The following is a 22,650-nucleotide window of genomic DNA, read 5'->3' as shown; positions in this document are numbered from 1 at the left end:
GGTACCATTCGGCCGCTATCCAAGGCTCCAGAGTTGAAACGCAGCTCTGAGTCACTCTGATATGCAGACCGCCGGAAGCCCAAGCTTGGTGTGGTACTCGTGCATTCAGCCAGCGTTGTAGTGGGCGCATACGTAGTAAACCCAGCTGAAGTACTGCTGCAGCTGAGGCCATGCAGCCTAACATTCTCTGAAAAGTTTTCAGGTGAACAAGGCTGCCCGCCCGGAATGAAACGGCCAGGAGTAGAACACGGCGTGCGCGCTATGTCGACAGACGGGCCGTCATAGACACAGAGTCCAGTTCTATCCCCAGAAAAGAGGCTGTCTGACTGGGCAGTAATGAGCTCTTGGTCCAATTGACCGTGAGACCCAAGTTTTCCAGATGGCTGAGAAGCAACGTTCTGAGAGATATTAATTCTATCTCCGACTGTGCTAGAATCAACCAATCGTCCAAGTAGTTCAGTATTTGCATACCCTGACTTCTGAGGGGAGCGAGAGCCGCGTCCATGTACTTCGTAAATGTACGGGATGCTAAAGACAGGCCAAACGGGAGGATGGTGTATTGATATACCTGACCGTCGAAGGCGAATCTCAAGAATGGCCTGTGACGGGGTATTATCTGAATCTGAAAGTATGTGTCTTTCAGATCGAGAGAGATAAACCAGTCCCTTGGGCGAATTTGCGCGAGGATTTGTCTGGTCATGAGCATTTTGAACGGTCGCCTCATCAGAGCTTTGTTCAAATGTCTAAGATAGGTCTGAGAGCCCCGTCCTTCTTTGGAACAAGGAAATACCGGCTGTAGAAGCCTGACTCGCTCTGGGAAGGCGGTACTGGATCTATGGCCCCTTTGCATAGCAGCTTTGCTATTTCTGCCCAAAGTAGGTGTGCTACTTCTTGATTTACTTTTGTCTCGGTCCGTGCTAGGAAGCGCGGAGGACGGCGAGCGAATTGCAGCGAATAGCCCTGCTTTACTGTATTCAGCACCCATTCTGACACTCCCGTAATAGCTTCCCAGGCTTTTGCGTGCATAGCTAGAGGTAGAATGGCCTCTTGGTTCCGGTCGCCACACGGCGGGGGCTCGTGAACCTGAATCTGAGGTATCGGCGCGGTGAGCGCGCTCTCGATGCGAGCACAGCGGCGCGCTGAAAACGGCGGCTGGCCGGTTTACGGTCACCTTGAGCGGGGAACATTTTATGGGGGATAAAATGAACGCCATCCCGGAGAGGGCGGACAAAGTTGCACTGCTACCGCCTCTCCTACAAGGGAGATAGACTTGTATCCTTTTTCACTGGCGCCGTCCACTTGGGAGAGCGTCGAGGAGACGGAGGAGTGAAGTCTCGCGGAGAATGGTGCGTTCCACGATTTCGTGAGCTTGTTGTGGACCTCTGGCAGGGAGGGTGCTGACCTGGAGGCAGGCGCGTGGCTGCGGCCAGGTAAAAAGCACCCATCGAGCCTGTTGGGCACGGGCTTCTCAGGCGGGGACCACTCGAGGCCAAGTTGGCCTACGGCATTGGTGAGGAGGCGAAAAGTTCGGCGTCCACGCTGGGCCGAGTCCCATCGGACTCCTGGAGCGAAGGGGCGGGGTCTGGGTTAGAACCAGACCAATCCTCACTTCCCCATCTCCGTCCGCTTCCTCTCCCGAAGCGGCAACAGTGAGGGTGGCGGCCGGCATCTGTGCGCTCGTAAGGGAGAGCGGAGAAGGAGATCGCGAGGCTCGAGGGGAAGGTTCCGGCAAGCGTTCGTAGGCCATGGCAGGCTCTGGTGGCCTCTGGGAGCGACGCTTCTTACTGCGCGGTCCAGCGGAGGCAGGCGGAGGTGCAGTTTCATCGTCGAACATGCCAAGTCGAGCCCGCAGGGTCTACATTGTCATGTCGTCGCAGTGGACGCAGCCGCCTGAAGACAGAGCGAGGGCTACGTGGTCTCGGCCCAGGCAGAGAGCGCAGATCACATGGTGGTCTCCGTCGTTGAGCGGGGCTCAGCAAGAGCCACAGGAAATGTGAGGCATTTAGATAAAAACGCCTCGCGCTCTTTCAGAGAGAAAGTGTGTGACGCAGCGGCGAACACACACAGCAGAAAAAAGGATATGACGCCGGATAGCGTAGAAGGCACAGATGGCTAAAGGCGGCGAGAAATCGTCCGGCTTCCTCGGGCGCTGTCCTAGGCTTGCTCTGTCGCTTGTTTCAATGGCGGCAGCTTCTCTCGAAGATCCAGCAATGCGGAGAGCTTCGCTGAAGAGATGAAAATCAGGTAAGCAGCTCCCGAGCCCGTCCTTTTATACGCTAAGCCGCGCCCATTCTGGCGGGCTATGACGCGTGGGGACGCGAAGCGCCCCCATTGGGCGTGACGTCACGTGGGGCTCAGTGGTAGGCTGCTGCAGTTGCCACAAAGCAGCCAATGAGCGCGCTAGTTAGCTCGCTCTAGGTCTGCTAGCTGCTGCAACACGTTGACAATAAATAAAAAATTAAGGATAATTTTTTGGCTTCAATATCTCGAGAAAAGATGATTTTTACCCGTAGCATAAGCAACTTACGCAATACGAGAGAACTGTGTTTGTGTATCAGTAACCTGAGAAAACACGCTTCAACACACAGCGTAATGAACTACATGAACACACAATAGCAAACTGACATTCAGAAACACTCACTTCTACTCACTACATCTACTTATTGTTCATCAAAAACACCAGACGCTCTTGATCTGAGCGCTTTCACACACTCACTCTCATACACACACTGAGCACTTTCTGTTGACAGTGTTTCAGCTGATGAAACACACACTCACACACACTTAGCTCTGACTGATGGTTTGATCAAGTGTGTCATTACACCATTTTTGCCTCCAACTGAGAGGGTTTCGTCAGCAGGAAGAACATTTTCCCGCCATTTTTCACATTAGCAATGCAGCCGCACCTGCTGTACTGGATAAGCTAACAGAAACACACCGTGCCAGTGACGTCATCATCATGTCTTGCGCAGGTCTCGACACACCAACAATTTGAATGCACGTTTTTGCATTTGAATGTGCAGGTTTTTTTAAATCGACGAATAATCGAAATTAAAAAAATTATTTGACAGCCCTAGCAGACCATTCGTCCGGCTCACCAGAATCCTCTTCAGGAGGTTCAAGGCAATGGGGTTTTCTGCCGTCCACAAGCCCACCAGATGTCGACTCAGCTGTCTGTGAGAGAAAGGGGATTATCAGTGTAAGAGGTCAGTGATGTCCTGCAGTGTAACTGTGATGTCCTGCAGTGTAAGAGGTCAGTGATGTCCTGCAGTGTAACTGTGATGTCCTGTAGTGTAAGAGGTCAGTGATGTCCTGCAGTGTAAGAGGTCAGTGATGTCCTGCAGTGTAACTGTGATGTCCTGTAGTGTAAGAGGTCAGTGATGTCCTGCAGTGTAACTGTGATGTCCTGCAGTGTAAGAGGTCAGTGATGTCCTGCAGTGTAACTGTGATGTCCTGTAGTGTAAGAGGTCAGTGATGTCCTGCAGTGTAAGAGGTCAGTGATGTCCTGCAGTGTAACTGTGATGTCCTGTAGTGTAAGAGGTCAGTGATGTCCTGCAGTGTAACTGTGATGTCCTGCAGTGTAAGAGGTCAGTGATGTCCTGCAGTGTAACTGTGATGTCCTGCAGTGTAAGAGGTCAGTGATGTCCTGCAGTGTAACTGTGATGTCCTGCAGTGTAAGAGGTCAGTGATGTCCTGCAGTGTAACTGTGATGTCCTGCAGTGTAACTGTGATGTCCTGCAGTGTAAGAGGTCAGTGATGTCCTGCAGTGTAAGAGGTCAGTGATGTCCTGCAGTGTAACTGTGATGTCCTGCAGTGTAAGAGGTCAGTGATGTCCTGCAGTGTAACTGTGATGTCCTGCAGTGTAAGAGGTCAGTGATGTCCTGCAGTGTAACTGTGATGTCCTGCAGTGTAAGAGGTCAGTGATGTCCTGCAGTGTAACTGTGATGTCCTGTAGTGTAAGAGGTCAGTGATGTCCTGCAGTGTAACTGTGATGTCCTGTAGTGTAAGAGGTCAGTGATGTCCTGTAGTGGACCGTGATGAGCCTGACCTGTTGGTGAGCATCCGCTGGTCAGCGCTGACGGTGAACAAGGAGGTGTGGAGGTGTCTGGGTAAAGCTCCTTCGCTCAGGGCCAGATCCTGCATCTTAGTGGCGATCTCCTTATCTCCTTCCTGACACACACACAGTTAAATAGACTTGTAGGGAAAACAGACAAACACGCGGCAGGAACTGCAGGTCTCACCTCAATGATGGCCTTCATGATCAGACCGGCTCCTTTCACGATGGCCATGGAGGGATGCTGTGGAGAGACGCAAATATGCAAATATCAAGGATGCATTAAATAGACCAAAAATAGCAATAAAGACATTTATAATGTTACAAAAAATTTCAAATAAATGCTGTTCTTTTGAACTTTCAATTCATCAAAGAATCCTAAAGAATAAAATGTATCAGTTTCCACAATAATATATAGCAACACAACTATTTTCAACACTGATAATAATCATAAATGTTTCTTGAGCATCAAATCATCATATTAGAATGATTTCTGAAGGATCATGTGACACTGAAGACTGGAGTAATGATGCTGAACATTCAGCTTTGATGACAGGAATAAATTACACTTTACTATATATATATATTCACATAGAAAACAGCTGATTTACACTGGAATAATATTTCACTGTTTTTACTGTATTTTTGATCAAATAAACGCAGCTTTGAGCAGAAGACTCTTTCAGACACATCAACACATCTTCTGAACTCTGAACGCCGTAGAGACAGCAGTGTGTATGAAAGCTGCAGCTCCAGACCTGGAAGAGCTTGAAGAGTGTGCGCCCGTGTGACGCCGCCATCTCCAGCAACATGTCGAACTGCTGGCCCTCTGTGGTCTCGCTGTATGGCGCGCAGAGGGCAAAGGTCAGGAAGTCCAGCAGAGAGCTGATCACTAACGCCCCAGTGCCCTGATCCTGAGGAGACACACACACACTGAGTCAAGAGCTCACTCACCCACTCTCTGTCTCACTCACACACCCGTGACGCACTACATTACTGATAAACTTCTCCAGTAGGTTCTCCAGGAACTTCTTTGAGGAGAGCAGCGAGGCTTTATTCAGCTCACACACACCCACACACTCACACCCTCACACACACACACGTGACGCACCACATTACTGATAAACTTCTCCAGTAGGTTCTCCAGGAACTTCTTTGAGGAGAGCAGAGAGGCTTTATTCAGCTGCTCCTGCCGCAGGTCGTAGTCATCGTGCATCGGCTGCAGAAACACACACATCACGTCAGGATCTGCGCATTAATGTCAATCTGTCACGCTTTCATCATCATACTTACACACATCAGAGCACACAGCATGTCTATGGCGGCGTGCGTCACACCGTTGTTGTTCCTCTTCAGCGCTTTTACGGTTTTTACTCCCAATTTCTCTCTAAACCTGCAACACAAACATCAAGCAATTGACAAAAAAGACAAAAAAAGTGTTACTCGCATTTGTATAATATATATATTATATTTATAAGATTATATATGGCCCAGAAAAATAAATGAAGATAGATGGGTGGATAGAAAGAAACACTATATTGCCAAAAGTTGTCGGACGTCTGCTTTAACATGCACAGGAACTTTAATGACATCCCATTCCTTATCTGTAGTGTTGGATGAGGAGTTGCTCCACCCTTTGCAGATATAACAGCTTCAACTCTTCTGGGAAGGCTTTCCACAAGGTTTAGGAGTGTGTTTATGGGAATTTTTGACCATTCTTCTAGAAGCGCATTAGTGAGGTCCGGCACTGATGTTGGACGAGAAGCTCTCAGTCTCGCTCTAGTTCGTCCCAAAGCTGTTCTATCGGGTTGAGGTCAGGACTCTGTGCACTGGAGCACAGTAATGCTGGAACAGGAACATCCACAAACTCTTCCCACAAAGTGGAGCATGAAATTGTCCAAAATGTCTTGGAATGCTGAAGCATTAAGAGTTCCTTTCACTGGAACTAAGGGGAAAAGCCCTGAACAACCCCACACCATAATCCCCCCTCCACCAAACTTTACACTACGCAAAATACAGTCAGGCAAGTGGTGTTCTCCTGACAACTGCCAAATCCAGACTCGTCTATCGGATTGGCAGACAGAGAAGCGTGATTTGTCACTCCAGAGAACACGTCTCCACTGCATCCCACGCTTTACTCCACTGCACCCCAGGCTTTACACCACTGCATCCCACGCTTTACTCCACTGCACCCCACGCTTTACTCCACTGCACCCCAGGCTTTACACCACTGCATCCCACGCTTTACACCACTGCATCCCACGCTTTACTCCACTGCACCCCACGCTTTACTCCACTGCACCCCACGCTTTACTCCACTGCACCCCACGCTTTACTCCACTGCACCCCACGCTTTACTCCACTGCATCCCACGCTTTACACCACTGCATCCCACGCTTTACTCCACTGCATCCCACGCTTTACTCCACTGCATCCCACGCTTTACTCCACTGCACCCCAGGCTTTACTCCACTGCACCCCAGGCTTTACACCACTGCATCCCACGCTTTACTCCACTGCATCCCACGCTTTACTCCACTGCATCCCACGCTTTACTCCACTGCATCCCACGCTTTACTCCACTGCACCCCAGGCTTTACTCCACTGCACCCCAGGCTTTACTCCACTGCACCCCAGGCTTTACACCACTGCATCCCACGCTTTACACCACTGCATCCCACGCTTTACTCCACTGCATCCCACGCTTTACTCCACTGCACCCCAGGCTTTACTCCACTGCACCCCAGGCTTTACTCCACTGCACCCCACGCTTTACTCCACTGCATCCCACGCTTTACACCACTGCATCCCACGCTTTACTCCACTGCACCCCAGGCTTTACTCCACTGCACCCCAGGCTTTACTCCACTGCACCCCAGGCTTTACACCACTGCATCCCACGCTTTACACCACTGCATCCCACGCTTTACACCACTGCATCCCACGCATCCCACGCTTTACACCACTGCATCCCACGCTTTACTCCACTGCATCCCACGCTTTACTCCACTGCATCCCACGCTTTACACCACTGCACCCCACGCTTTACTCCACTGCATCCCACGCTTTACTCAACTGCATCCCACGCTTTACATCACTGCACCCCAGGCTTTACTCCACTGCACCCCACGCTTTACTCCACTGCACCCCAGGCTTTACTCCACTGCACCCCAGGCTTTACACCACTGCATCCCACGCTTTACACCACTGCATCCCACGCTTTACTCCACTGCACCCCACGCTTTACTCCACTGCACCCCACGCTTTACTCCACTGCACCCCACGCTTTACTCCACTGCACCCCACGCTTTACTCCACTGCATCCCACGCTTTACACCACTGCATCCCACGCTTTACTCCACTGCATCCCACGCTTTACTCCACTGCATCCCACGCTTTACTCCACTGCACCCCAGGCTTTACTCCACTGCACCCCAGGCTTTACACCACTGCATCCCACGCTTTACTCCACTGCATCCCACGCTTTACTCCACTGCATCCCACGCTTTACTCCACTGCACCCCAGGCTTTACTCCACTGCACCCCAGGCTTTACTCCACTGCACCCCAGGCTTTACACCACTGCATCCCACGCTTTACACCACTGCATCCCACGCTTTACTCCACTGCATCCCACGCTTTACTCCACTGCACCCCAGGCTTTACTCCACTGCACCCCAGGCTTTACTCCACTGCACCCCACGCTTTACTCCACTGCATCCCACGCTTTACACCACTGCACCCCACGCTTTACTCCACTGCACCCCAGGCTTTACTCCACTGCACCCCAGGCTTTACTCCACTGCACCCCAGGCTTTACACCACTGCATCCCACGCTTTACACCACTGCATCCCACGCTTTACACCACTGCATCCCACGCTTTACACCACTGCATCCCACGCTTTACTCCACTGCATCCCACGCTTTACTCCACTGCATCCCACGCTTTACACCACTGCACCCCACGCTTTACTCCACTGCATCCCACGCTTTACTCCACTGCATCCCACGCTTTACATCACTGCACCCCAGGCTTTACTCCACTGCACCCCACGCTTTACTCCACTGCACCCCAGGCTTTACACCACTGCATCCCACGCTTTACACCACTGCATCCAACGCTTTACTCCACTGCATCCCACGCTTTACTCCACTGCATCCCACGCTTTACTCCACTGCACCCCAGGCTTTACTCCACTGCACCCCAGGCTTTACTCCACTGCACCCAGGCTTTACACCACTGCATCCCACGCTTTACTCCACTGCACCCCAGGCTTTACTCCACTGCACCCCACGCTTTACTCCACTGCACCCCACGCTTTACTCCACTGCACCCCAGGCTTTACTCCACTGCACCCCAGGCTTTACTCCACTGGACCCCACGCTTTACACCACTGCACCCCACGCTTTACTCCACTGCACCCCAGGCTTTACTCCACTGCACCCCACGCTTTACACCACTGCACCCCACGCTTTACACCACTGCACCCCACGCTTTACTCCACTGCACCCCAGGCTTTACTCCACTGCACCCCAGGCTTTACTCCACTGCACCCCAGGCTTTACTCCACTGCATCCCACGCTTTACACCACTGCATCCCACGCTTTACTCCACTGCACCCCACGCTTTACTCCACTGCACCCCAGGCTTTACTCCACTGCACCCCAGGCTTTACTCCACTGCACCCCGGGCTTTACTCCACTGCATCCCACGCTTTACTCCACTGCATCCCACGCTTTACACCACTGCATCCCACGCTTTACTCCACTGCACCCCGGGCTTTACTCCACTGCATCCCACGCTTTACTCCACTGCACCCCACGCTTTACACCACTGCACCCCACGCTTTACACCACTGCATCCCACGCTTTACTCCACTGCACCCCACGCTTTACACCACTGCACCCCAGGCTTTACTCCACTGCACCCCAGGCTTTACTCCACTGCACCCCACGCTTTACTCCACTGCACCCCACGCTTTACTCCACTGCACCCCACGCTTTACTCCACTGCACCCCACGCTTTACTCCACTGCACCCCACGCTTTACACCACTGCACCCCAGGCTTTACTCCACTGCACCCCACGCTTTACACCACTGCATCCCACGCTTTACTCCACTGCATCCCACGCTTTACTCCACTGCATCCCACGCTTTACTCCACTGCACCCCACGCTTTACTCCACTGCACCCCAGGCTTTACTCCACTGCACCCCGGGCTTTACTCCACTGCATCCCACGCTTTACTCCACTGCACCCCACGCTTTACACCACTGCACCCCACGCTTTACACCACTGCACCCCACGCTTTACTCCACTGCACCCCACGCTTTACTCCACTGCACCCCACGCTTTACTCCACTGCACCCCAGGCTTTACACCACTGCACCCCAGGCTTTACTCCACTGCACCCCACGCTTTACACCACTGCATCCCACGCTTTACTCCACTGCATCCCACGCTTTACTCCACTGCACCCCAGGCTTTACTCCACTGCACCCCAGGCTTTACTCCACTGCACCCCAGGCTTTACTCCACTGCACCCCACGCTTTACACCACTGCATCCCACGCTTTACACCACTGCATCCCACGCTTTACTCCACTGCACCCCACGCTTTACACCACTGCACCCCAGGCTTTACTCCACTGCACCCCAGGCTTTACTCCACTGCACCCCGGGCTTTACTCCACTGCACCCCGGGCTTTACTCCACTGCACCCCGGGCTTTACTCCACTGCACCCCACGCTTTACTCCACTGCACCCCACGCTTTACTCCACTGCACCCCACGCTTTACACCACTGCATCCCACGCTTTACTCCACTGCATCCCACGCTTTACTCCACTGCACCCCACGCTTTACACCACTGCACCCCAGGCTTTACTCCACTGCACCCCAGGCTTTACTCCACTGCATCCCACGCTTTACTCCACTGCACCCCACGCTTTACACCACTGCACCCCAGGCTTTACTCCACTGCACCCCAGGCTTTACTCCACTGCACCCCACGCTTTACACCACTGCATCCCACGCTTTACTCCACTGCACCCCACGCTTTACACCACTGCACCCCGGGCTTTACTCCACTGCACCCCGGGCTTTACTCCACTGCACCCCACGCTTTACTCCACTGCACCCCACGCTTTACACCACTGCATCCCACGCTTTACACCACTGCATCCCACGCTTTACACCACTGCACCCCAGGCTTTACTCCACTGCACCCCAGGCTTTACTCCACTGCACCCCAGGCTTTACTCCACTGCACCCCAGGCTTTACTCCACTGCATCCCACGCTTTACTCCACTGCATCCCACGCTTTACTCCACTGCACCCCACGCTTTACACCACTGCACCCCACGCTTTACACCACTGCACCCCACGCTTTACTCCACTGCACCCCAGGCTTTACTCCACTGCACCCCAGGCTTTACTCCACTGCACCCCAGGCTTTACTCCACTGCACCCCACGCTTTACTCCACTGCATCCCACGCTTTACTCCACTGCACCCCACGCTTTACACCACTGCACCCCACGCTTTACTCCACTGCACCCCAGGCTTTACTCCACTGCACCCCAGGCTTTACTCCACTGCATCCCACGCTTTACTCCACTGCATCCCACGCTTTACTCCACTGCACCCCACGCTTTACACCACTGCACCCCACGCTTTACACCACTGCATCCCACGCTTTACTCCACTGCACCCCACGCTTTACACCACTGCACCCCAGGCTTTACTCCACTGCACCCCAGGCTTTACTCCACTGCACCCCACGCTTTACTCCACTGCACCCCACGCTTTACTCCACTGCACCCCACGCTTTACTCCACTGCACCCCACGCTTTACTCCACTGCACCCCACGCTTTACTCCACTGCACCCCACGCTTTACTCCACTGCACCCCAGGCTTTACACCACTGCACCCCAGGCTTTACTCCACTGCACCCCAGGCTTTACTCCACTGCACCCCACGCTTTACTCCACTGCACCCCACGCTTTACTCCACTGCACCCCACGCTTTACTCCACTGCACCCCACGCTTTACTCCACTGCACCCCACGCTTTACTCCACTGCACCCCACGCTTTACTCCACTGCACCCCAGGCTTTACACCACTGCACCCCAGGCTTTACTCCACTGCACCCCACGCTTTACACCACTGCATCCCACGCTTTACTCCACTGCATCCCACGCTTTACTCCACTGCACCCCAGGCTTTACTCCACTGCACCCCAGGCTTTACTCCACTGCACCCCAGGCTTTACTCCACTGCACCCCACGCTTTACACCACTGCATCCCACGCTTTACTCCACTGCACCCCACGCTTTACACCACTGCACCCCAGGCTTTACTCCACTGCACCCCGGGCTTTACTCCACTGCACCCCGGGCTTTACTCCACTGCACCCCACGCTTTACTCCACTGCACCCCACGCTTTACTCCACTGCACCCCACGCTTTACACCACTGCATCCCACGCTTTACTCCACTGCACCCCACGCTTTACACCACTGCACCCCAGGCTTTACTCCACTGCACCCCAGGCTTTACTCCACTGCATCCCACGCTTTACTCCACTGCATCCCACGCTTTACTCCACTGCACCCCACGCTTTACTCCACTGCACCCCACGCTTTACTCCACTGCACCCCACGCTTTACACCACTGCACCCCAGGCTTTACTCCACTGCACCCCACGCTTTACACCACTGCACCCCACGCTTTACTCCACTGCACCCCACGCTTTACTCCACGCTTTACTCCACTGCATCCCACGCTTTACACCACTGCATCCCACGCTTTACTCCACTGCACCCCACGCTTTACACCACTGCACCCCAGGCTTTACTCCACTGCACCCCAGGCTTTACTCCACTGCATCCCACGCTTTACTCCACTGCACCCCACGCTTTACTCCACTGCACCCCACGCTTTACTCCACTGCACCCCACGCTTTACTCCACTGCACCCCACGCTTTACACCACTGCACCCCAGGCTTTACTCCACTGCACCCCACGCTTTACACCACTGCATCCCACGCTTTACTCCACTGCACCCCACGCTTTACTCCACTGCACTCCACGCTTTACTCCACTGCATCCCACGCTTTACTCCACTGCACCCCACGCTTTACACCACTGCACCCCAGGCTTTACTCCACTGCACCCCACGCTTTACACCACTGCATCCCACGCTTTACTCCACTGCACCCCACGCTTTACTCCACTGCACCCCACGCTTTACTCCACTGCATCCCACGCTTTACTCCACTGCACCCCACGCTTTACTCCACTGCATCCCACGCTTTACTCCACTGCATCCCACGCTTTACTCCACTGCATCCCACGCTTTACTCCACTGCACCCCTCGCTTTACTCCACTGCATCCCTCGCTTTACTCCACTGCATCCCTCGCTTTACGCCACTGCACCCCTGCAGAAAGTTGGAGCCTACCACTGAGTTACTGTTGCTCCCAATTGACCCTTCGCTAAGCCCCGCCCTCCTTAGTTACTGTTGCTACGCCTGTCAAGCTTTTGCACCTGGCACATCTATTACAGTATGTATGCACTGGTTTCAGACATTCCCAAGGAGATAATTAGTCATTTTCGGCGAACAGGTGAAAATCTGAGAGAGCAAGACTGCAGTATGCATTCAAGGGCTATATCCACGACATAATATGCAAATGATTAGAGAATAATTTCATCAAAATTGAAGCTAAAGCCTATAACGTTAGGTCCCAGCACAAGCAGCAGCGCCTCATACGCTGACCATTCAAATGGGAAACACACAAATTGAGGAACAGCTTTGTGCATGCACAGCAGGGTAAATGAAATTTGAAAATATTCAAATATTTATAAATCAAACAGCTTATCCATAAGTATTGTGGAATAAACACAAGACATTAGCCTGACCACTTTGCAATGATAACATTTTCACGTCGTGGGTCACACAAGTGACTAACGTTACTGTTATGAACTGATTAAGTTTGCACACCAACCTTTTCCTTGGAGATCTCCGGCAAGCCCCCTGATGTTCCCTCGTTTTACTAACTACCTTTTACTTTTACTAGAACTAACAACGGGAGAGTCGCGATCGGATTGGGGTACTAGTTTGGCCGTCGATTAACAAAATGCTGAAATATATTTTTAAGTAACGTTAAGTTATGTCAGTGAGCCTCTGTCTTGCCTTTAATCACACTGCTTGATCCACAAGCTGGACAATAACTTTATTCTAGAGCTGCTATAAAGCCAAAACACTTTACTTTTAATTTCCTATTATCAATGTAAAGCTGCTCTGGAACAATCTACATTGTTAAAAGCGCTATATAAATGAAGATGACGCCCGGCATTTCTCCCATTGGGTTTTAGGTTTCGGGAAGGGAACAAAATCCACCACCCTGTCCAAACTTTTAGGATACCGGGTATCAGATTTGCACAATCCATACGCACAACGCTTCAGCATGTTTCCCTCACTCGAAAGCTTGCCAGACCTCCCGCGCCTAGTTACGGTTGCTAAGCCACGATTGGCCTGTGGCGGTTTTCGGGCGTGGCTTAGCGAAAGGTCAATTGCTTCCACTTTGTTATAAAACCACTATCAGTTGACCATGGAATATTTAGTAGTGAGGAAATTTCCCGAATGGACTTATTGCACAAGTGGCAACCGATCACGGTACCACGCTTGAGTTCACTGAGCTCTTGAGAGCGACCTATTCATTCACAGATGTGTGTAGAAGCGTCTGCATGCCTAGTGCTTTATTTATACAACTGTGGCCATGGAAGTGACTGGAACACCTGAATTCAATGATTTGGAGGGGTGTCCCAATACTTTTGGCAATATAGTGTAGATAGATAGAGAGAGAGAGAGAGAGAGAGAGAGAGAGAGAGAGAGAGAGAGAGAGAGAGAGAGAGAGAGAGAGAGAGAGAGAGAGAGAGAGAGAGAGAGAGAGAGAGAGAGAGAGAGAGAGAGAGAGAGAGAGATTTCTGGTAGTCCATTCAATATTTGCACGGTTCTAAACAAATACTGAATGAATTGTAGATGTATAAATAGAGGACAGGAACACAACTAGTCGATTCATACATCTCAGTGACCCAGAGAAACACAATAAAATGATTTATGACAGTTTTATGACAGTTAAGAGAAAGCAGGTGTAAAGCGTTTAAAAAAAGGGAAATGTAAAACAGCAAGACAAATGAAGATTTCCTTAAAATGGTTTCAGATAGGAAGGCTGATGGAGAGACAGATGGACGGATGAGAGAAAGAAAGGGTACACTGAGATATATGAATAATATTTACATTGCAGGTTCGAGTCCACCCATGGGACCAGACCTTAGGACAACAGAGGGGTTTCATTACAACCCAGACAAACATGTGCAGATACAGAGAAGGGCAACGTGAGTGTGAACCGAGAGGATACGGTGAAAAATCAAGCAGGAGTCGATCCAACTAAACACGAGTATCACAGTCTAAGCTCAACACTGCATTAATCTCAAGCATTTAAATGCGATATAAACGGATTGATCTGGCGTGTGAATGCAGATAGTTTGTGTTTGTGCATCTCTGCAGCAGAGGTGTGGGACGAGCCGTACTTCGGGAGCTGTGTGAAGGCCTGGAAACCGGCTTTGGACGCCACAAGTCTCCTGATGGCCTGAAACTGGGCCTCCAGCTCCACGTTCGGCCCGGGCAGATCCACGTCCTGAGACAGCAGAGCCAGCACCGCATTGCTGATCAGCTTCTCTTTATTCTCTGAGAAAAGACCCTATAACACACAGAGCAGAAGGACGGGTCACACTGAAACCCAGTTAACACACACACACACACACACACACAGAGAGCTGTGGGAACACACTCACGTCCTGAGTGACGGCGTGCAACACACCACTGTACGAAATGTTGGCGTTGAATCTGAACACGGCATCTGCAAAATTGCCATCTAGAGTAAAGAACAAAAAACATTAGTTATTATATACATTTTTAGTTAACTGTGATTTATATACATTTCTGAAATGCATAACTAAGACAGTCACCTCTGATTACAGATCACTCTAAACTGTACTGTCTGTAAAGCTGCTTTGAAACGATGTGTATTGGGAAAAGCGCTATACAAATAAATGTGAATTGAATCAAATTATTCAAAGTGAATGTGTTTCAGATCTAAAATGAAAAAAACAATGGTGGCAGTTGGAATTATTATTTTTATTTTATTAATTTGATTATTTTTTTTATGTATTTACTTTAGTTTTTAGTGTGTTTTAATTCTCCTTTTTATCATATCTGCCGCTTTTGGTGTCGGTAATGTTTCTGAAAGAGTATATTCTGTCACCAAGGCTGCGTTTATTTGATAAAAAGTACAGTAACAACAGTGAAATATTATTGCAATTTAAAATAACTGTTGTGAATTTATTCCTGTGATCAAAGCTGAATTTTCAGCATCATTACTCCAGTCTTCAGTGTCACATGATCCTTCAGAAATCACTTTAATATGAGGATTTGATGATCAAGAAACATTTATGATTATCATCAGTGTTGAAAACAGTTGTGTTGCTATATATTATTGTGGACACTGATACATTTTATTCTTCAGGATTCTTTGATGAATTGAAAGTTTAAAAGAACAGTATTTGTTTGAAACAGAATCTTTGTGACATTATAAATGTCTTTACGGTCACGTCCTTGCTGAATTTAAGTATTAATTTCTTTATATAAACAACCCTCTTACTGATACTGACCTCAAACGTTTAAACGACTATGAGTATAAATACATATATTCTGTATACATGCACACACACATTAACAGTTAAAAGATAAATATCAATGTTCAGCCCTCCTGCTAACAGCACTAAAGCAGATGACAGCATGAGGTGTGTGCACTAAATCACAAAGTAAAATTCTCTTCATATCTTGTAAAACACTGAACGATGAGAGTGTGTGCATGTGTGTGTGTGTCGTACTGGGCGGCGCGGCGAGGAATCTGAGGTGAAGACTCTCCACCTCCTCGTCCACAGGAGTGCTGATCAGACCCCAGCGCTGACCCCGACGCGAGCTCGCCATCTTCACACACACATCCCTGTTCCCAGACGCCCGCACGCTGTCCAGCAGACTCGCCAGCAGAGAGTCCCTGCACACACACACGCGTCAAACGCACGCTGACATCAGGAGAGCAGGGCAGAGAGTCCCTGCACACTGACTCACTCACTCACACACTCACACACACACACACACACACACACACACACACACACACACACACACACACACACACACACACACACACACACACACACACACACACACACACACACACACACACACAGACTCACACACACACAGACTCACACACACACAGACTCACACACACACAGACACCTGTCAGTGGAGCAGTACTTCCGGATCTGACCACGGATAAACTCCATGCTGAAGACCTGAGGATTCTCCGCATCACAGATCAGAGCAAAGACCTGCACACAAACACACAAACAGACAAACACACAAACAGACAGATACACAAACACACTCCACGTCAGCACATTCTGGTTACAATATAAACACACTTCAGAAGTAAGGGTTAGTGCAGTAACTGACAGTAAGAGTCCAGCTGTGTCAGCTCAGGTCTGTTCAGTAATCTTATCAGATACAGCTTCTGGTTTGATTAATGTATTAGTGAATGCTAAAATTAACATTAGATAAAATTAATAAATGCTGTAGAAGCGTTTTCATTGCCCATTCATGTGAACTAACAGAACCTTATTTTAAATTTGTTGCCCAAATTTCTATATATAAATTATTTCGATTATGTAGGGCTGCCCTCGACAAAAGATTGTTCTAGTCGACTAATAGCCGTTCATTTAAGCCATTAGTCAACTAATCACGTGTTTATATATATTAACAAGCCATAAATCATAATAATGCGCCTTTAACTGCCTATATATAACACGTATAGCCTAATCAGCGCTCAAACGCACACATAAGGCCACAGCGCACCGGCAAACATAATGATTATGAGTGTATCAAGATAGAAACAGAAAGAGACTGTTTAAACATTTCAATCATTTACTGGTAATGTTTTCTGTGTTTTCGGGTGCAGAGATTAAGTCACGATGCTGACTCGTCATCTCCACCTATATGCACATTTCATACGGATTACATAATCTGAGAATATCTATTTTCCATTTAAATCCGTTCATTCAAATGCAGACATTTCAAGCTTTCTATAGATATATTCCTCATGTCTGTGAAGTATACGCTGAGCTTCTCCAGTTGAGACGGAGACGGCAGAAAACGCTTCCTGTTTGCTTCCATTATTTTACAGAACACAATGTTTGTTGTTATTTTGAGTTTACAGAAATAAAAGTAGACTCTTTACAGTTTGCATTACTCGCATTTGTATGATCGAGAATGGAGTATTTTAAGTTAGCTGCAGTGCTTAATACTTAGTACTTAATATCTGCAAACACTTTATGATGATGCTCCTCAACAGACACTGATGACACTGACCGACTCTTCAACAGGACTTAGTTGTGAAGTGTCTTATAGTGAGCAGAATGTCTGAACCATTCAAATAAAGTGTAGCCAAAATTAAACATGTTTTACTCTGAAATATATCAGATTACTAAAGTAAAATGGATTGAAAATAGTTATTTTAATCGTTAAAATGTAACAAATGTACTTAAAATGAAGATGTTTATGTGCTTGTGTTCGGTCTAGAGTGTGTGTGTGTGTGTGTGTGTGTGTGTGTGTGTGTGTGTGTGTGTGTGTGTGTGTGTGTGTGTGTGTGTGTGTGCTTGTGCTCTGTATAGAGTGTGTGTGTGCTGATGTGTGCGGTCTAGAGTGTGTGTGTGCTGATGTGTGCGGTCTAGAGTGTGTGTTCGGTCTAGAGTGTGTGTTTGTGTGCTGATGTGTTCGGTCTAGAGTGTGTGTGTGCTGATGTGTTCGGCTAGAGTGTGTGTTTATGTGCTGATGTGTTCGGTCTAGAGTGTGTGTGTGCTGATGTGTTCGGCTAGAGTGTGTGTTTATGTGCTGATGTGTTCGGTCTAGAGTGTGTGTGTGCTGATGTGTCCGGCTAGAGTGTGTGTTTGTGTGCTGATGTGTTCGGTCTAGAGTGTGTGTGTGCTGATGTGTTCGGCTAGAGTGTGTGTTTATGTGCTGATGTGTTCGGTCTAGAGTGTGTGTGTGCTGATGTGTCCGGCTAGAGTGTGTGTTTATGTGCTGATGTGTTCGGTCTAGAGTGTGTGTGTGCTGATGTGTTCGGTCTAGAGTGTGTGTTCGGTCTAGAGTAGTATTATTCACCCAGGGCTCAGAGATGGATTTTTGGTGTTTTATTCTCAATGGCGCTATATCACCTAAAATAGTACTGCAGATAGAATCAAAATGATAAAGTAGTTCATCCGGGTTCAGTTCTGGTGAAGCAAATTCAGGACAGGAATTAAAGAGCTCCTCAAAAGCTTCAACAAAGGCAGTAGAGGTAGCATCAGTAATTCTCCGTGTCTTCAGGCCAGTTTTACACAGATTTATAGTGTTGAGTGCTAGAGGCATACTGAATGTAATAGGATTATGATCAGAGAAACTATGATCGCATATCTCAATTTCACTCAGCAGTATCCCATGGGACAAAATAAGGTCAAGAGTGTGCCCCTTTATATGTGTAGGTCTTGTAACCAGCTGCACTAAGTCAAAATCTTCTATTAAATTTATGAAGTCTTTGACAAATGAATTTTGGGGGCAACATATATGAATATTAAAATCTCCCAGAATTAAAAATCTCTCAAAATTTGACATAATACCTCCTAAAAAGTCAGCAAAATCACTCAAAAAGTCTTTATGTGGCTTTGGGGGCCTATAGACCACAGCAACAGCAATAGGAGAATTATAGTCCAGCGTAAGCAGCTGTAGTTCAAAGCTGTTGTAAGCAGTTCTTTGTATAGTCCGACATTGAAAACAGTCTTTAAAAATAGTAGCCAAGCCAAGAGTTAAGTCTCCATTTGAAAGCCATGTTTCAGTGATGAATAGAAAGTCTAATGATCGCGCAGTGAAGAAATCTCTGATGATAAAAGTTTTATTTACCACCGACCTCGCGTTAATCAGAGCCATCCTTAGCTGCACAGGATCTTCCATCTGTCGCGGTGCTCTACGCAGCGGTCGGAGCAGATGAGCCGAAACGCCGCGACGGCGAAGATGAGGCGAGCGGTGTCGAGGCCCATGATCTCCCATGCTGGGTAGAATAGGTATATTCCAAGCATAGGCGTCTAAGCTTGAACGCCAAGCGTAGGAACGGTTACTACCACCTTCCTTGCTGAGTCGATCGATCCTAATGTTCAGCTTACTGCTTGCCTGCAGCAGGATCTTGAGCTTGACGGCCACACCGCCACGCTTACCCCGTCTCTTCCGACGTCTGTTCACCGGGGCATAGTATGGTGGTAATCGATGTAGCCACACCGGTATCTCCGTCAGAAAAGGAGGAGGTGAGTATCGCGAAGGTGTGTGATCCTGTAGTGCTTCAGTGGATATACGCAAATTTAAAAGTATTTGCCGGTCATATACAAACAATGTTGAAGCAACTTATCCCCATAGCAGCAACAACCACATAAATATAAGCGTATTAAAATACGTATTAAAATACACAGACGACAGCAGCAGACGGCGTGCCACACACAACGGCGCCATCATACCTCACGGACTTACTGACTGTTTATCAACCATCAAGAGCTCTTAGGTCTGCGAACCTAGGCCTTCTGGTGGTTCCAAGAATAAAACTTAAGACTAGAGGAGACAGGGCTTTTTCTAGTGCCGCTCCTAGATTCTGGAATAGCCTCCCTCCTGAAATCAGAGCTGCACCAACTTTGGCCATTTTTAAAGTGAGGTTAAAGACATTTCTATTTGATCTGTCGTATGCAAATTGAATGTTGAAGCAACTGTCTTGTTGCTATCTTTGTAGTGTATTGCGTCATGTCTTTTTTATCCTCTGTACAGCACTTTGGATCAACGGAAGTTGTGCTTATTTGTGCTTTATAAATAAATTGAAATTGAAATTGAAATAGAGTGTGTGTGTGCTGATGTGTTCGGTCTAGAGCAGTGGTTCCCAAACCTGTCCTGAAGGCACCCCAACTCTACACGTTTTCTTTGTCTCCCTAATCAAATACACCTGATTCAACTCATCAGTTCATTATCACATGGGTTAATGAGCTGATGAGTTGAATCAGGTGTGTTTGATTAGGGAGACAACGAAAATGTGCAGTGTTGGGGTGCCTTCAGGACAGGTTTGGGAACCACTGGTCTAGAGTGTGTGTGTGCTGATGTGTTTGGTCTAGAGTGTGTGTTCGGTCTAGAGTGTGTGTTCGGGCTAGAGTGTGTGTTTGTGTGCTGATGTGTTCGGCTAGAGTGTGTGTTTGTGTGCTTATGTGTTCGGTCTAGAGTGTGTGTGTGCTGATGTGTTCGGTCTAGAGTGTGTGTTCGGTCTAGAGTGTGTGTGTGCTGATGTGTTCGGTCTAGAGTGTGTGTTCGGTCTAGAGTGTGTGTGTGTGTGTGTGTGTGTGTGTGTGTGTGTGTGTGTGTGTGTGTGTGTGTGTGTGTGTGTGTGTGTGTGTGTGTGTGTGTGTGTGTGTGTGTGTGTGTGCTGATGTGTTCGGTCTAGAGTGTGTGTGTGCTGATGTGTTCGGTCTAGAGTGTGTGTTCGGTCTAGAGTGTGTGTGTGTGTGCTGATGTGTTCGGTCTAGAGTGTGTGTGTGCTGATGTGTTCGGTCTAGAGTGTGTGTTCGGTCTAGAGTGTGTGTTCGGTCTAGAGTGTGTGTGTGTGTGTGTGTGCTGATGTGTTCGGTCTAGAGTGTGTGTGTGCTGATGTGTTCGGTCTAGAGTGTGTGTGTGCTGATGTGTTCGGTCTAGAGTGTGTGTGTGCTGATGTGTTCGGTCTAGAGTGTGTGTGTGCCGATGTCAAGTCAAGTTTATTTATATAGCGCTTTTCACAACACAGATTGTATCAAAGCAGCTTCACAGTATTAAATTAAAATAATACATCAATGTCAATGTCATCAATTGTTTCTAGTGTAAAACGTAAAACGTTGTTGATTGATTAATTAAATTAAATAAAATATCCCCAAATATCCCCAACTGAGCAAGCCAAAGGCAACAGTGGCAAGGAACCGAAAAACTCCATCAGGTGACCTAATGGAGAAAAAAAAACCTTGGGAGAACCCAGGCTCAGTCGGGGGCCAGTTCTCCTCTGGCGTTTATGAACTAGAGAGTGGATTTAACTGTAAGATTAAAATATTATATGAATGCCTGGCTGAAGAGATGCGTCTTTAATCTAGTTTTAAACTGGGAGAGCGAGTCTGAGCAACGAACAGTATCCGGAAGACTATTCCAGAGTTTTGGAGCTAAATGTGAAAATGCTCTCCCTCCTTTGGTTGATCTGGATATCCTAGGTATGACCAAAAGCCTTGAATTTAGTGATCTTAAAGAGCGCGATGGATTATAGGGCGATAGAAGATCCGTTAAATAGACTGGAGCTAAGCCGTTTAGGGCTTTATAAGTCAGTAGCAATACCTTGTAATTAATACGGAACTTTATAGGTAACCAATGTAGTGATGATAAAATTGGTGTTATATGATCATATTTTCTTGATCTAGTAAGAACTCTAGCGGCGGCATTTTGGACTAACTGTAGCTTGTTTATTGAGGATGCAGGACAACCAGCTAATAACGCATTACAGTAATCTAGTCTCGAGGTCATGAATGCATGAACTAACTTTTCTGCATCAGAAACTGATAGAATATTACGTAGCTTAGCAATGTTTCTAAGGTGGAAAAAGGCTGTTCTTGTAACATATGAAACATGATTTTCAAAAGACAGGTTACAGTCTAGTATAACACCCAGGTCTTTTACTGTAGAGGATAAAGTAACAGGACATCCTACTATGTTAAAGTTGTATTGTGAGAGGATTTGTGGGCGGTTTTTTGAACCGATAAGTAGTACCTCTGTCTTATCTGGATTTAATAAAAGAAAATTGCGCGTCATCCAATCTTTTATATCTTTAACACACTCTGTCAATTTGGATAATTTAGCGTTTTCATCTGGCCGTGATGAAATATATATTTGAGTGTCATCAGCATAACAATGGAAACTAATTCCATATTTCCTTATAATATTTCCAAGTGGCAGCATATATATTGAGAATAATAGAGGGCCTAACACAGATCCCTGCAGCACTCCATAGTTTACTAGAGTTATGATCGATTTTTCTCCATTTAAATAAACAAAATGGTAGCGGTCAGATAAATACGATCTAAACCAGCTTAATGCTTGTCCTTGAACACCAGTATAATTTTGTAGTCGATCTAAGAGCATTGTGTGATCTATAGTATCGAACGCAGCACTAAGATCAAGTAAAACTAGTATTGAGATACAGCCTTGGTCAGAAGCTAATAGTAAATAATTTGTGATTTTAACGAGCGCAGTTTTAGTGCTATGATGCGGCCTGAACCCAGACTGAAACTTTTCATAGATGTCATTTTCTTGCAAGAAAGAGCCCAGTTGAGCGGACACAACTTTTTCTAGTATTTTAGACATAAAAGGAAGATTTGAAATGGGTCTATAATTTGCT

General features: G+C 48.1%; 1 protein-coding gene across 3 annotated transcripts in view; it reads right to left on the bottom strand.

Annotated features, from left to right (window-relative positions):
• The window catches only part of dnajc13 (DnaJ heat shock protein family (Hsp40) member C13), a 148,487-nt gene that overhangs the window by 93,995 nt on the left and 31,842 nt on the right, over positions 1–22,650 (bottom strand). For all 3 annotated transcript variants that reach the window (XM_081353369.1, XM_081353370.1, XM_081353371.1), the window contains exons 9-18: positions 16,425–16,516; positions 16,010–16,176; positions 14,912–14,991; positions 14,648–14,817; positions 5,348–5,447; positions 5,166–5,273; positions 4,813–4,968; positions 4,242–4,298; positions 4,049–4,170; positions 3,099–3,174 (exon numbers count right to left, since the gene is read on the bottom strand). In XM_081353369.1, coding sequence (XP_081209495.1) covers positions 3,099–3,174; positions 4,049–4,170; positions 4,242–4,298; positions 4,813–4,968; positions 5,166–5,273; positions 5,348–5,447; positions 14,648–14,817; positions 14,912–14,991; positions 16,010–16,176; positions 16,425–16,516 — 1,128 coding nt within the window. The remainder of the gene's footprint in view (positions 1–3,098; positions 3,175–4,048; positions 4,171–4,241; positions 4,299–4,812; positions 4,969–5,165; positions 5,274–5,347; positions 5,448–14,647; positions 14,818–14,911; positions 14,992–16,009; positions 16,177–16,424; positions 16,517–22,650) is intronic.

The sequence above is a fragment of the Scardinius erythrophthalmus genome (genome assembly GCF_964197995.2).
Source record: "Scardinius erythrophthalmus genome assembly, chromosome: 22".
NCBI lineage: Eukaryota > Metazoa > Chordata > Actinopteri > Cypriniformes > Leuciscidae > Scardinius > Scardinius erythrophthalmus.
Note: the sequence above shows the minus strand (reverse complement) of the source record. Positions and strands in the feature narration are given on the sequence as shown.